At 39.7% G+C, this 14717-nt stretch overlaps 1 protein-coding gene across 3 annotated transcripts in view; it reads right to left on the bottom strand.

Moving 5' to 3' along the window:
* The window catches only part of ADGRG2 (adhesion G protein-coupled receptor G2), a 132459-nt gene that overhangs the window by 45860 nt on the left and 71882 nt on the right, over positions 1-14717 (bottom strand). Inside the window, exons 4-9 of one of the 3 annotated variants that reach the window (XM_025857602.2) lie at positions 8464-8499; positions 5897-5944; positions 5778-5801; positions 4306-4344; positions 2316-2357; positions 38-91 (exon numbers count right to left, since the gene is read on the bottom strand). In XM_025857602.2, coding sequence (XP_025713387.2) covers positions 38-91; positions 2316-2357; positions 4306-4344; positions 5778-5801; positions 5897-5944; positions 8464-8499 — 243 coding nt within the window. The remainder of the gene's footprint in view (positions 1-37; positions 92-2315; positions 2358-4305; positions 4345-5777; positions 5802-5896; positions 5945-8463; positions 8500-14717) is intronic. The other 2 variants (XM_025857603.2, XM_073902021.1) reach the window with 2 other exon arrangements.

The following is a 14717-nucleotide window of genomic DNA, read 5'->3' as shown; positions in this document are numbered from 1 at the left end:
ATTTATTTGGTAATGTGTAATGTACACAAGAACTAACCTGAGTCGTTGCAAATAGATGACAAATTGCAGATATTTCTCTGGGGTTTGACTCCTGCAAAGAAAACAACCCAGCCGGTTAAACATGTCAACACCTACACTTATATCCTACATTGTCAAGAGAATTCACAAATTTAGGCATCAAACGTGGGCCTAAAATACTATAAGTTGGATATAATTGGCTGGATGAATTCCACAAAGACTAGAGGAATCAGAGTTTTCATTTCTTAGTTGGTCAGCTATAGAACTTGATTCTTTACTATTCTTTAGTGTGTCACTGTCTAACCCCCTACTCCTCCCTCAAAATTTTTGTTGTCCTGTCCCCCATTCGTCCCTCTCCTGTCCAACATAAAAAGAACAGTGTGAATGAAAACCGAGCCTAGAGAATTTAAATGCAAGAGCCCTTACTCATAGATCCTCTTTCCCTTCCTGGGCAGGGGAGTCCATGAACGCTCTAATGCTCGTCCTATTTCCTTATGTAAATATATGTAAGAAGTAACATCAATGTCATGATGTCACCGCACCTAGGCAAAAACCACAAAATTCAAGAACTATTTGCTGAACAACTCCCATATTCTACAGGTTTGGGAAGTTTCCAGATACAGACCCTGCCCTCAATGAGCGTGCCATCTAGTAAGTGATAGTGGGTGGTAAATAAAAAGTTATAGTGAAGGCAAAAGGGAGTGATGGCCAGGACAACAGACCACACAGGCATACAAAGGAGGGAGAGACGAATGGGAGATGAAGTAAGTCAAAAACTTCACACATATTCACCTAAAAAACACTTTCTCCCTTGGTGAAAGGAGTAGTACATCTCTTCTTTGATTTGAAGAGAGCTCAAGGTTTACTCCCTAAAAATCTGGCCTTCATTAATTTCATCATTTTGGCGAAGTAAAAGAAATCTATAGTAAATGTGAGGTGCAAATGTTGGTAACGTATTAAGCAAAGGGCCAAGGGAAAAGATTGTTATATTAAGGGATATTTTGCTGTCCTTCCTGGGTCTGGCTTGGTCAGAATTATGTATGCAATGCCTGATTGCTATTTTATTTCCATTGTACTTTTATGAGTGTTTAATTTTTTTCTTAAGAGAACAAGTTTGGGCACAAACTAAAATTAGAGCTTGTATTAGTGCATGTGAAATGGTTTCTGCCAGAATGATCTGGGTGACATTTGTTGTATAGGTATCATGCTTCAACTAAGAGTTTTGATTCTGTGAGCAAACTGAATTTAGGTGCCAAAAGTTACCCGACATGTAGAATTCTATATTGTTTCACAGCAATGTTACCCACACCAAAAGAGAGATTTCATCTTAAATAAACCTGCTTTATTTGTTCTCTGGGTAGTAATGCTTTAAATGTTCTCTATAACCATTGGTCTATTGTTCACTAAGTGTTACATTCCATCATCTCTCAGCTTTCTCTAAATTTTAGTGGTACCTTTGTTTCCAGTGATGTGTGTCTTTTGCTGCTCATTAACTCAGAATTTTCTTTCCCATTGCCAGGGCTGTTATCTGTAATTTCCCCCAAGTACATGGCCACAGGTCATCCTTTCAGTCATGAGTGAGAAAACTTTGTAAAGGGTCAAATAATAAATATTTTAGGTTTTGTGGGCCATATAGTCTCTGTCACAACTACTCAACTCTCCTGTTCATTATACCGGAAAAGTAGCCATAGATAACATGTAAACAAATGGGTATGACAGTGTTCCAATAAAACTTTATTTACAAAAATAGGTAGTGGGCCATATTTGCCCTGCAGGCCACAGTTTGCTAACCCATGCTTTAAATCAACCAGAAGCTTTTGTTAAGCAAATTACGTATTCCTACTCTTGCCCTAGGTACTTAAAAGTACATCCCTTGCTTGATTTCAAAAGAGTTTGAGGTTGACTCCTCTAAGAAGCTCTCCCTCATAAATTATATCCCATTGCTAACCACTAGCACCAGCGCTTTTATTTCCCATGCTTCTTAACCATGTCAGAAACACTTGTGTTATCATTTGCCTTTATCTGCATACATGTTCATGTTAGTTATCTCTTTGTTTGCCTTGTCTCTCCCCAAACTAGAAGATTCTTAAGGGTAGGCATTGTATTTCATCATGATTATATAGCCCCAAACACTTAGTACAACTTCAGGTACCCAGTGCATAAACATCTATTCATGAAGAACAGATTTCACTTTTAAAGGGTAGGAAAAAAGAGAAAGAAAACATAAAAACCAGCCATTCATTTCATTTTACTTTAGTTATAAAAAAGAAAGTCTTGATATTGATAGTAAGTCATACCTGATGCATTGAAGGTTTTTACTATAGTGATTTTAGTTTTTTCTGCAAAGAAGCAATTTAAATATTAGAGCAGAATTGTTGCATGTTTTTAAAAACAATTTGCCATGAATATCATTTTAGTGAAGTGCTAAGAAAATCATACTGTTAACACCTTTCAGACATTATTGGTTATCCCAGCAGCAGAATAAATGGGAATTGCAGACCCAGATCATATAGCATTGGAATAGGGTGGATCTGCAATTTGGATTCCCATGTTTACCCAGTTATCTCACACCCATCACACACCCCACTGTGTCATTCTACCACAGTTTCCATGAGCTGCTGCTAGACAAATTAATGTGGACTTACACTTCAGATATGTAGAATTAAGTCATTATCAGGAGCTTCAGGTGACAGGTTGTAAAGAAAAGGTGATTCAGAATAAAACTTAATGGAAACACAAGATCTAAAATACCGCATGCTCTATAATCAAGAAAGTGTCCTGCTCTTTTCTCTAGGAGTTAACATAATAGTATTGCTATTATATCAGTAGATAAAATTATTCTCAAAGAGGCTGAAACCACTCAGCTACAGTTGTACAATAAGCTCAGAGCAGAGCCTAGACAGAACTGTTCAAACCACAGGCAAATATGAACACACTCTGGAGAAGCAAACCTTAGAAATATCTTCCCAACACACTCTGGGTACAGAGCCTATGGTTCATTTCTCAGATAATGGAGAACCAGGTTCAGAAATCCTTGCTTTAAGGATGGTCAATTAGAAGAGGCTGAGTTCGGGGCACAGATTTGCAAAGGTCTGTCTGCTAGGGTGAGTGGCAAATTCTGAAGAAAACACAAAGCTCAGATCTTGGAGAAGCACTTAAGAATGATGACGTTATACCAACAGTTTCTGAAACCTCATTTGTGTTATGTGTTATCGACGAGTTCCTGTTTCAGTACGTGACTGACTCATGGGCGATGGTTGGTGGTAATTATAGAGGCTGACAATATTTTGCATTACCATGAAGAATCTTTTAAATATATTATTTGGTTTGCCCTGATACTTTCCTTTCCAGAGCAAACAAAACACATCTGTGAAGTGAACTTCTGGTTCTAGTAACAAAAGTGCTTTTGCGAAAAAATGTTCAACCTCACTAATTAGGAATGTAAAACAGAACCTACCGAATTGAAAGATCTAATAATATATGATATTGTCTCAGTTCTCAGCAAAGGTACAGTGACACTGACATCCTCATTCACTGCTGACAGGAATGTTGCTGGGTACAAGCTTTCAAGAAGGTAACTGAGCAATATGTATATCAAGGACCTTAAAATACTCATACTGCTAACCCATTAAGTCCAGTCCTTAGAATGCATCCTACAGAAATCAGGAATGAATCAAAATGTTGGCACAAGGATGTTCATTGCAAAAATTTCTATTAAGAAAATAGAAACAGCTTTAAGAATGTTCAACATATGGTACACAATGGAATATTATCAAGTCATTAATAGTAACGGACAATAGAAAATACTTATAATTTAATATAAAATCAAAAGGGCAAGACATAAAAATCTATATACCCTATGACTATTGTGTAAAAGATACACACACACTCACACACATATATAGTGTGTATGTATATATGATCCTGAATGGAAATGTACCAAATTAACAGTAATAGTCTTAGAAAAGTAACATTAGAGATGATTTCTATTTTTTTCATTGTATTTTTCTATATTCTCCATTTGTTACGAGCTAAGATATATTACTATTACAATTTTTTTGATGTTATTTTAAGCGGAGTGTATGGCCACAACAGTTTGGAAGGTCAGGAATGTGATAACACAAGAATGACAATGTCAAACTGAAATGAGTAGTCAATCAACAACTGAAGGCACAGGAAGTATGCAAGGAGACAACCTTCAGCAATCCAGAAGACTGACCACACAAGTGAGAAATCCAAGAAGGCACAGCAGATGAGCTATTATATTTAGAAAGAACTTGATATTACCTGTTTTGTTTAAAGTGGATAATACACTCGAAGTAGCATCTGAAATGAAGTAATGAAAATTAAGCCTAATTATTGATATGCTTAACAAACACAAGCATCTTCTAGGTTCCTTGCACATTTCACTTTCCCCCAAACCTAGAGAAGCTATAGAGTTTTGCAAAAGCCAGCTGACACTATCAAATGTATTTGCTGCCCACCCCGCCACATACTAACCATTCTCCAACCCCCAGACACAATTCCTGAGCAAGTATTCATTCTTTAAAAATGTGTTTCCTGAACACAGGTAATGTGTCTAAAACATACCAACACTTCTATAGTGATTAGATTTAAATAAACCCATTTATGTTGTTTAATATTTTGTCCCTTTTGGACTCCATTATAATGCAAGTCCCTAAGGGATATATTTCCAGTTAATACCAACTTTAATATATAGCTCTGGGGATGCTTAAAGGTACACTCTTATAAAGCAATCTTTAAGCAGTTCTAGCTTAAAATTAAACTTCTTGAACATTAGATTTCACTAACTTTTAGAAAAAAATCTCACTTTGATCTTGTTTCCCTTAAAATTCAGTTGAAAATCTATTCTAACTGGTATTTCTTTAAATAAAAATCATTCTGTAATTTATTATTCTGGATGAAACTTTAGGGGGAAAAGGCACATATTACCATACTTAAATACCCACATACCATGGATCCAAAAACTACTGCCAAAGCTATTTTGAAGATGTTCTTTCATTCACTTTTAAAAAAGTAATTAAACATAGTTATAATGTAATATCTAGCCCTTTCCATTGGGCCAAATATGAATTTAAACCGGTTTCAATCAGTGTGAACTCCATCCAAGATTGTTTAGCTCCTTAACCATCAACCACATGGTGAGATTTTTATTTTAACCAAGTAAGGGACTGTGAACAGAGCTGCACAAAGAAAGAGGCTGTCTACCCACAGAGTTCGGGAAGGCACAGAATTTGCCGTGTCCACCTCTCTCAAACACAGCCCACTTCTCCAGCATGATGAAGAAGCCAGGTTTTTCTCTTCATGTCATGCTACTTAAAAATTGATAAAATCATCCATAAAAGGGCGGTCTTTGAACACTCTGTGCCTCCAAATCCATGCTGAATCATATTGAAGTCACTGGATGTGCTTCCCACATTTAAACGATCTGTCATATAAAATGTGCTGGCATTGTGTTGGAAAGCAAGAGAAACAAGGTACTCAAACTGTGATCACTATTTCTTCTTTTTCACAGAACAGTTAGCACGGTGGGGCGCTGGCCTCCCTCCATGAAATAAGAAGTTTTCATTTAACCAAAAAGTTTAGGGTGCTCTCCAGGGTTGACAGTTTTGGGGGTTTGTTTTATTTGGGGTGTTTTTTCTTTTGCATATTTGAATATGAAAACCTTCAACACTACTCATTATACTTATATTCATATTAAGGGTTATCAATTTTCACTTACTTCAGAAAAATCTTACCATTTAGGCTTGTAGTTTCAACCTCTTTTGCCCCAAGGGAAAAAAAAAAAAAGGTATAATTAAATCCAAAACTTAACAAATTAGGCTAAATCTAGGTTTGAATTTTTTCAAAATCTTGCCTGGAGTACCATTGGTGTAGGGGACAAAACCAACAAAAGATGATTCAACTGCAAGAAGAAAAAAAACAACAAAATTTCAAATTAATATTTTGAAACACTTATTTACTGAATTCTAAGGAGTTAAAACTTTTGAGATAGAATTATGAAAAGAAGTAGACAACATGCTATCAGACCAATATGAATCTGCAAGCCCCATAATCCCTTAGGGAATATACACTTAACCAGAGAATTGCAGAGAAAGAACCCAAGAAATGAAATGAGCAGTTGTCTCATTTTACAGACAAAGAACTTGAGACTCTTCCCTCAAAGCCTGCTCCTACCTATGGAATATTATGGACATAAGTTTAGAAACCACAGCAAAATATGTGACATACCACTTTCAATTATTTTCTCAGCCAGAGAATTCTAGAAACATTTTATACTTTGAATAACTGTCAAACTACAATTATAAAACATACCAGCACATTGGCTCCATTCTGTTATAATAATGCCTGGCAACTCTCCCCATTGTGAATTGAGGATTTAAAAAAAAAAAAAAACCAACAACTTTGCTACCACTCAGTACAGTACCACCTAACACAATTTCCTGGTAAGTTATTTTAAAATATGGCTGCTATTAAGACATTCAATCAAGTTATAAATTTCCCATGGAGTAAATCTACTTAGGCTAAGAGGTCAGTCTACTACACACAGTTTGCATGTTGGAATATTAAAAAGATCCTATGGCTTGACTTCTACGTATATGCAGGAAAAGGAAACACAAACATTTGACAAGTAACACAAGCTTCGCAGTAGGTAGACTGATTTTCAGTGGGTAAGGACAACATTTGGGTGTGTCAAGGCGCTGGGCTGGCCTGTTTTAGACTGCTCATCCGTTGGCTGAAACACACACACCCTGTCTGTCCTACATTATTGCTTCCATATTTTGTCATTTACTACATTTCTTTTTAATTACCAAGGATATTTCTTGAGAAATAAGACAGTTCCTGAGCAATAAGATTCAAAATGTGGATATGGAATCCTTTGCAAAACAAAATAATTGGCCAAAGCTGGTTTTTAATTAACAAGTATTCATTCTTCTGAAATGTGTGCCAGTCCCTGGATGTGCACGAGCTGCTCCGTTCCTAAGTTAGTGCAGCTCTCCCCCAGGGCACCCAGATTGCAGGCTTTGACTGGAACCAGTGTGTGCCTCCAAATCTCCATGCCCCCTATTTCCATGCAAACAGGATTTTGCTAAGATATCACCACGATTAAGTCAGATGATGGCCACTATACTAGGAGAAAAATACAGTGGTTCATTTTACCCCAGGAGCTTAACAGCAAGGGGGCAAATTGGCACAGTCAAAAAAGCTTGGGCTTTGGAGGCTTGCAGTCCTGGTTTGAATCTTTGCCCCATTACTTAATCACTCATAATAATGATCGTTATTACTTATTGAGGGTTTATGCTGGGTCAGGTGCATATATTATCTCATTTCATCTTCACAACTACCCTATGAAGCAGGTACTATTATATTCCCCGATTTATAGATGAAGGAACAGAAAGGTGAAGAAACTTGCTCAAAGTCACACAGCTAGCAACACGGTGGGAGGGTAGTGGCCAAGTTCAAACACAAGTAGTCTGGCTCCACAGAATGCGTGAACATGAGCAAGTTTTATCCTCTCTGACCCTCAGTTTCCTCATCTAGAACATGAATATAATAATTCCTATACTGCAAGACTGGAAGCTGAATGAGATGTCTGGAGACTCCCAAGCATGTAGTATGTGCACAAGAAGTAATAGCTATCATTAATTTTATTTAAGTGAATTAACAGCAGAAGCTCATTTTGATACAACTAAGGATAGAATGTGAGTTGACTCACTCCTTACCATAACAGATTGTTCTACAGTATATGGTATACCAGAAAGAACGCAGGAGGAGGAGGCAGAAAAGCCATGTGCCGCCTGTGCATAATGGTGGCAGGGAGCTGTGTGACCTTAGGTAAGTTACTGGGGCTTCACTATCTCATCAGCTCTCACCATATGGGGCTGGACCACTTTATCCCTGAGTTCCAGTTCCGGTTCCAGCTAGCAGTCTCGAATGTGGGTTCTACTCCTGGTTCCTGCCAAGAGGGTCCTAGTTAAAAATTTCTTTGTATTTGCCTTCCCATTCTCAGGAGGGCTAAGCCCTCAGAAGTCCTTTGGAAAGTATTTGTTCAGAAGTGACTGAAGAAGTATATTTAAGAGAATATCTCACGCCTCAAATATATAGGAACATTCGGCAGGTTTATGTTCTTAATAGTCTACAGGAGACCTATGAACTAGAAATACTAAAAATAACGTTGAAGAACTTAAGAAGTCCCCTAAATGAAAATCCACCTTATTCCTCAGCTTTGTCCATAAATGTGGGGGGACCAACTTGCCGGTCCGCTTGTCTATGTGTGCTAGTGACTTTTCAGGTGTAGGCTTAACTGAATCAACCTGCATGGAGAAAAGCAATTTTGCTGTACCTGGCTACATGCCATATTGCATGGAGAACTTTTGGAATATTTTCCTGAAATTCCCCAAAGCCATGAAATAACAGTCTTACCAGATGGTGATAACAAACTGGAATTATCAGCATTCTCTGTTGAGGAAAAAGGTGATTTAAAGTTAATTTGTGCCTGAATTTGTAGATAACATCTTTAACAGGAGCCAATGTAAAATGAATTGCAAATAGCTACCAAAAGAGGGCAGTATACTAATTTACAATTATTTTCAACAGCCTCATCCGTACTTGTCAACTCAATTCTCTAGAGACACATCTCTGGTGAAGCAATTCTTCCAATTTAACTGGTGATGGTGCTCCCTCTATTCTGTTATATAATGATATAGTATATATGAAACTTAAAATGATGACTGAGAACTTCAATTGTTGGCTAGTATTCATTAAAATCTGTAAAAGAAAAGGGGAGCCAGGGTGGTTCAGTTGGTGAAGCGTTGGTCTAAGTTTCCACTCAGGTCATGATCTCAGGGTAGTGGGATCGAGCCCAACCCCCTCAGCAGGGAGTCTACTTGAGATTCTCTCTCCCTCTCCCTTTTCCCCTCCCACCACTTGTGCTCACGCTCTCTCTCTCTCAAATAAATAAAAATCTTTTTAAAAAAGGAAAAAGGGGCGCCTGGGTGGCTCAGTCGTTAAGCGTCTGCCTTGGGCTCAGGTCATGATCCCAGGGTCCTGGGATCGAGTGCCACATCAGGCTCCCTGCTCGGCGGGAAGCCTGCTTCTCCCTCTCCCACTCCCCCTGCGTGTGTTCCCTCTCTCACTGTGTCTCTCTCTGTTAAATAAATAAAATATTAAAAAAAAAAAAAAGGAAAAGAATGTGTAACCGTAAAGGTATATATCTGCATAAACAAAACTTCCACTAACTGCTTCTTTTTTTTTTTTTTTTAAAGATTTTATTTATTTATTTGAGAGAGAATGAGAGATAGAGAGCACGAGAGGGAAGAGGGCCAGAGGGAGAAGCAGACTCCCCGCTGAGCCGGGAGCCCGACGCGGGACTCGATCCCAGGACTCCAGGATCATGACCTGAGCTGAAGGCAGTCGCTTAACCAACTGAGCCACCCAGGCGCCCCACTAACTGCTTCTTTGTATACCTATTAGCACAGCCTTTATATTATACCTAGTAAGTATATTATACTCCTTTCTTAGGAGTTAAACCACATCAGATGCCTCTGGGTTTATAAACTACAAGAACCACTGTATTTACTTTCAGAGGATGCTCAGATTCCTTAAAAGAAATTCTATTTTTTTCTCTCTGAAAAACAATACACACTTACTGGAACAACTTCAGATAAATTACAGATAAACAAAAAAGAAAAAACCACCTATAATTTCACCACCTAGATATAGACGACATTAACATTTTGGCATATATGCTTTGTGCTCTCTCTCTCTCTCTGTTTATATGTATTATCTACATATGTATATAGATATATGAATATATGTGTGTATGTATGTATTTATGTGTGAGAAAGATCACATCACATAAACTATTTGTATCCTGATTTTTCTCATGACAGTATATCCTGAACATTCTTCTATATCATTAAACAATTTTCCACAATACCTAACTTATGATCACTGTATAGCATTTCACTGACTGGATGTACCATTAATTTACACAACAAATTTCATTTTAGTGGTACAATTTTTCATGATTATAAACAATATTGTAATAAATACTTTTGGCTAAATTTCTGCAATACATTCTTGGCTGCTTCCTTCAGAAACTGCATGATTTTGATTGCCAAAATGCCCTACAGAAAACAAACCAGTTTATACAACCCTCTGTAGCACATGAGTGCTACTTCCCCAAACTCAAACCCACGTGGGGTATTAAAATTTTTAAATTTTTTTAATTACAGGGCGCCTGGGTGGCTCAGTTGTTAAGCATCTGCCTTCAGCTCAGGTCATGGTCCCAGGGTCCTGGGATCAGCCCCGCATTGGGCTCCCTGCTCGGCGGGAAGCCTGCTTCTCCCTCTCCCACTCCCCCTGCTTGTGTTCCCTCTCTCGCTGTGTCTCTCTCTGTCAAATAAATAAAAAAAAAAATCTTTAATTTTTTTTAATTACAAAGAAAAGATTATTTCTATGGTGGTATCTTGAAATACAAAAAAAATTAATAATATGTAGGGGCGCCTGGGTGGTTCAGTCTGTTAAGCATCTGCCTTCAGCTTGGATCATGATCCCAGGGTCCTGGGATCCAGTCTCATGTCAGGCTCCTTGCTCAGCGGGAAGCCTGCTTCTTCCTTTGCCAGCTACTCCCCCTGCTTGTGCTCTCTCTCGTGCTCTCTCTCTCTCTCTCTCTGATAAATAAACTCTTAAAAATAATAATATGTATGTTTGGGGGTGCCTGGGTGGCTCACTCGGTTGAGCATGTGACTCTTGATTTCAGCTCAGGTCATGATCTCAGGGTTGTGGGATCGAGCCCCATGTTGGGCTCCCTGCTCAACAGAGAGACTACTTGAGATTCTCTCTCCTTCTCCCCCTGCCCCTCTCACGAGTGCTCTCTCTCTCTCTCTCTCTAAAATAAATAAATTGATCTTTAACAAAAAAGAGTATGTATGTTTGGAAACTAAAATTGCACGGTGAAACATACCTGGTAGGCTCCAAAAGCCTATTTTCCTGAAGTGGTGGTAGGGTACTGATTATTTTCTGGGATCATTAAAACACAATTCCACTTGAAAGCAAGACTGAATGAGTGCTCAAGTTCCCAATTACCCTGCAGCCAACAAGGCAAATGTATGCAGAGCGGTTAGTGCCTCGATGCCCCAATTTAATTGGAATTGCCTCCTCTTAGTCTCTGTCCTTCAATATCTCCCTCAGGCTACTTTAATATTCTACCAATTAAAGAGTCTGTTGAGTTAACAGGGGCTTAATTTTTAAAATACTCTTGGGAGCACTAAGGGAAAATCAGTCATTCACACTTTAGTATGAATTACCCCCAATTGGCTGAATTACTCCGATCATGTAGTAAAGACCTACCATACTGGGCCATGTTGAAAAGTACTGGGGATGGAGCCAAGGAGGTGATACTTCACAGATTCTAGATCTTTCTCCACCCTGGACATCCCCGTCTGGGAGGCCAACCCGGAGCTGTGAGCCAACATAAGGCTGCCTGCTGCTGAGGTGCTTTCAGCCTGTCCCTGAGTCCCTCCTTACCGGTCAGGCCTCTGGAACCCCTGCGGGCTCTTGAGCCTCAGGGATGATAAATCACCAAAGAACTGCCCACCTCCAAGTCTTCTGACCTCTGGCTCCTCCATCTTGAGTCCCGAGTCCTGTCCTGGCTGTGCTGTAGACCCCCCCCACCCCGATCCTCTCGCCTTCAACCCCTGCACACTTCTGCCACACCTCCCCCCATACACACTCACCAGTTTTTCCTAAATAAACCATGTCTTATTTAAAAAAAAAAAAAAAAAAAAAAACCAAATTGAAAAGTACTGGGAAGAATCAACATTCAATATGGTCTACTCTGAGAATGACACTTATTAGTGTGGGCAGATGAGGTGCAGTGGGCCGCGAATGTGGCACAGGCAGGGAAGAGCATGAAGGCACTGAGGAAGTGTTCAATACCAGGAAAGAAGGGTGGAGAGTAATGTTTAAGGCCAACAGAGGCTTATTCTGCTGCCTCCACAATTTGCCCAGGGGCTGACCAGAGCCGCCAATGGTTCCAACCTCCTCCACTGCCAAATCTTCTGACCTGTAGGCAAAGCTGGCCTCTTTCATCTTGGAACCTTGCAGGGCTCCCAGCAACGATCTATACTGATGAAGGGAGGAAATATGGCTAATAAAAGCCAGAGATTTTTAAAATGTTATTGTCCACTTTTTTTTTCTTTTGGCAATTTTTTTCTTCTAGGGGCCTAATTGCTTAGTGACTAATATTTTATTCATTTTTTTTCTGTCTCTCATTACAATCCTCCACATCACTCCTCTTGGTACAAAATAGAGATGTCCCCATAGGCCTTGCATTTTCCTGACTATCAGCCCATTTCTCTTGGGCTCTCTCCTAACTCACTTCCCATTTGTTACAACCAGAGAGGTGGTCGTCATTTCCACTGAGTCATATATTTGAGCTCCATGCCATTCTTAGGAGACAAAACATTTCCATTGTTACAAGGATTCATGAACAAAGAAAGGAAAAACATTTAAATTTTTCAGATTTTCCTTTGGAAACCTACTACGAGCACATTTTAAAGCATTATTCATTTATTGAAGCCTCAATTTAAGTCAATAAATAAAATTATTGGGGGCGCCTGGGTGGCTCAGTCAGTTGAGCGTCCGACTCTTGGTGTCTGCTCTGGTCACGATCTCAGGGTTGTGGGATCGAGCCCCAAGTCGGGACTCCATGCTCAGTAGGGAGTCTGCTTGAGTTTCTTTCTCCCTTGCCCTCTGCTCCTCCCCACTGTGCTCCCTCTCTCTCTCTCTAAAATAAATAAATCTTTAAAAAACTAATAAAAGTATTGTGATCTGTCTATAAAATTTACTCAGTATTACTCCAGTGATTTTTTTTTAAACAAAGCACATATTTCTGATTATGATGAACAGGAGTTTGGCATGCATATGCTTACAATGAAAGCCAAAGACAGGAACTGGAAACTCCAGAAACCGAACTCAACAGTCTCGTATCCTCCGTCACCTCCCTGGCACTTTCTTTTGGCTACTGCCACCACCTCCTCAACCCCAACCCCGCGAGGCCACGTGCGGTCTGAGCACTGCCAGGTGAATGTCTTACTGTCTTTGCGCCTCCAACTGCATATATCCCAGAACTTCTCCCTCATCACCCCACATCATTTCCGTACCTGCTGAGTTCTCGAATTTGATGGTGTTGCTGGTAACATCAGCCAAATAATTTAAGATGGAAATGCCCAGGTATTAGTTTCCTGTTGCTGCTGTAACATATTACCATGAACTTAGCGGTTTAAGACAACACAAATGGGTGATGTCAGAGTTCTGTAGGTCAGGAGTCCAATATGAGTCTCACCAGACAAAAATCAAGGTGTCAACAGGCTGCACTCCTTTCTGGAGGCTCCAGGGGAGAATGTGAGTCCTGCTTATCTGGGATACTACAGAATTCAATTCCTTGCAGTTGTAGGACCAAGGTACTCATTTACTTGCTGGCTGGAAATTGAGAGCCATTCCCAGATTCTAGAAGCTACCCACATTTCTTCATTCATGCCTCGTTCTTCCATCTTCAAAGATAGCAATGGTGGGATGGGGTGGGAGGGGGGACTCCTTCACCTGGGGCATTCTACTCACTCACTCTTCTACCTTCCTCTTCTACTTTTAAGAACTCCCAGGATTAGACTGGGCTCACCCAGGTAATCCGTGATAATCTCCCCATCTCACAGTCCTTAACTTCCATCACACCTGCAAAGTCCCTTTTGTTAGGTATGGTAACATATTTGCAGATCCTAGGCATTAGGACAGGGACGTCTTTGAAGAGCAATTATTCTTCCTACCATACTCAGAAATCCAGTTTTTTTTAAATTATAGAAAATATGAGTTGCAAGGAAACACCCTCTATGGAAAAAAAAAATCCCACAGGGGTTAAGTAAAGGGCCTGAAACCCAGAGTTCGTTTCAGCAATAGAGCTGAGTGTACAATTCAAATGCTCACTCTTGGATCATTACCCCTGACTCCTCCCTTTCCCCCCACCTCCCACCTCCATGTCCAGGCATCCGTCTGGTGCATTCTTCTCCTTGTAACATGGGGCTATTGCAAGGACTAGAGAGAGATGATGTATGTGTGATAAATAGCAATAGCAAACAGTGGTTAATGCTTCCTATGAGCCAGGCTTAAAGCTTCATATGCACTTATTATTTAATCAGCCAACAACTCCAGGAGATATGTGAATTCATTAGCATCAGTCTATTTTAGTGCTTGAGAAACAGTCTGGGCAAGGTGTACTGGGCCCCACCAGAAATTCACTGTACAGCGGACATTTGAACCCAGGCAGTCCAACTTCAGAGCCCACCCTGAGTCTCTATTCTGTCCTGCTTCCAATGACAAATTCTGTTGACCACAAACTAGTATATAAATGGAGGGCATTATTATTAATATTCTCTAATCTCTCTCTCATCTGTCCCTTCTTCCCTTCCCATGCCCATTGCCCCCTTCTAAGCCCAGGTCCTGATCGCCTCATATGTGAGTGAAATATTAGAACCCCAGAATTTTCTCACTGGAAAGGATCTTAATGTTCTTTACATTCGACTTCTCACCCATTGCAGTAAGCCATTCAACAAATGCATACAATTGGCTCACGATCCCAATTCAGCTGCCAGGCAAGTTCTATCGTGCCCACACAGTGG

This window comes from Callorhinus ursinus, unplaced genomic scaffold (genome assembly GCF_003265705.2).
Source record: "Callorhinus ursinus isolate GAN/ISIS: 27379988/994484 unplaced genomic scaffold, GSC_fseal_2.0 scaffold16, whole genome shotgun sequence".
NCBI lineage: Eukaryota > Metazoa > Chordata > Mammalia > Carnivora > Otariidae > Callorhinus > Callorhinus ursinus.
This window is presented reverse-complemented; position numbering and strand designations above follow the sequence as displayed.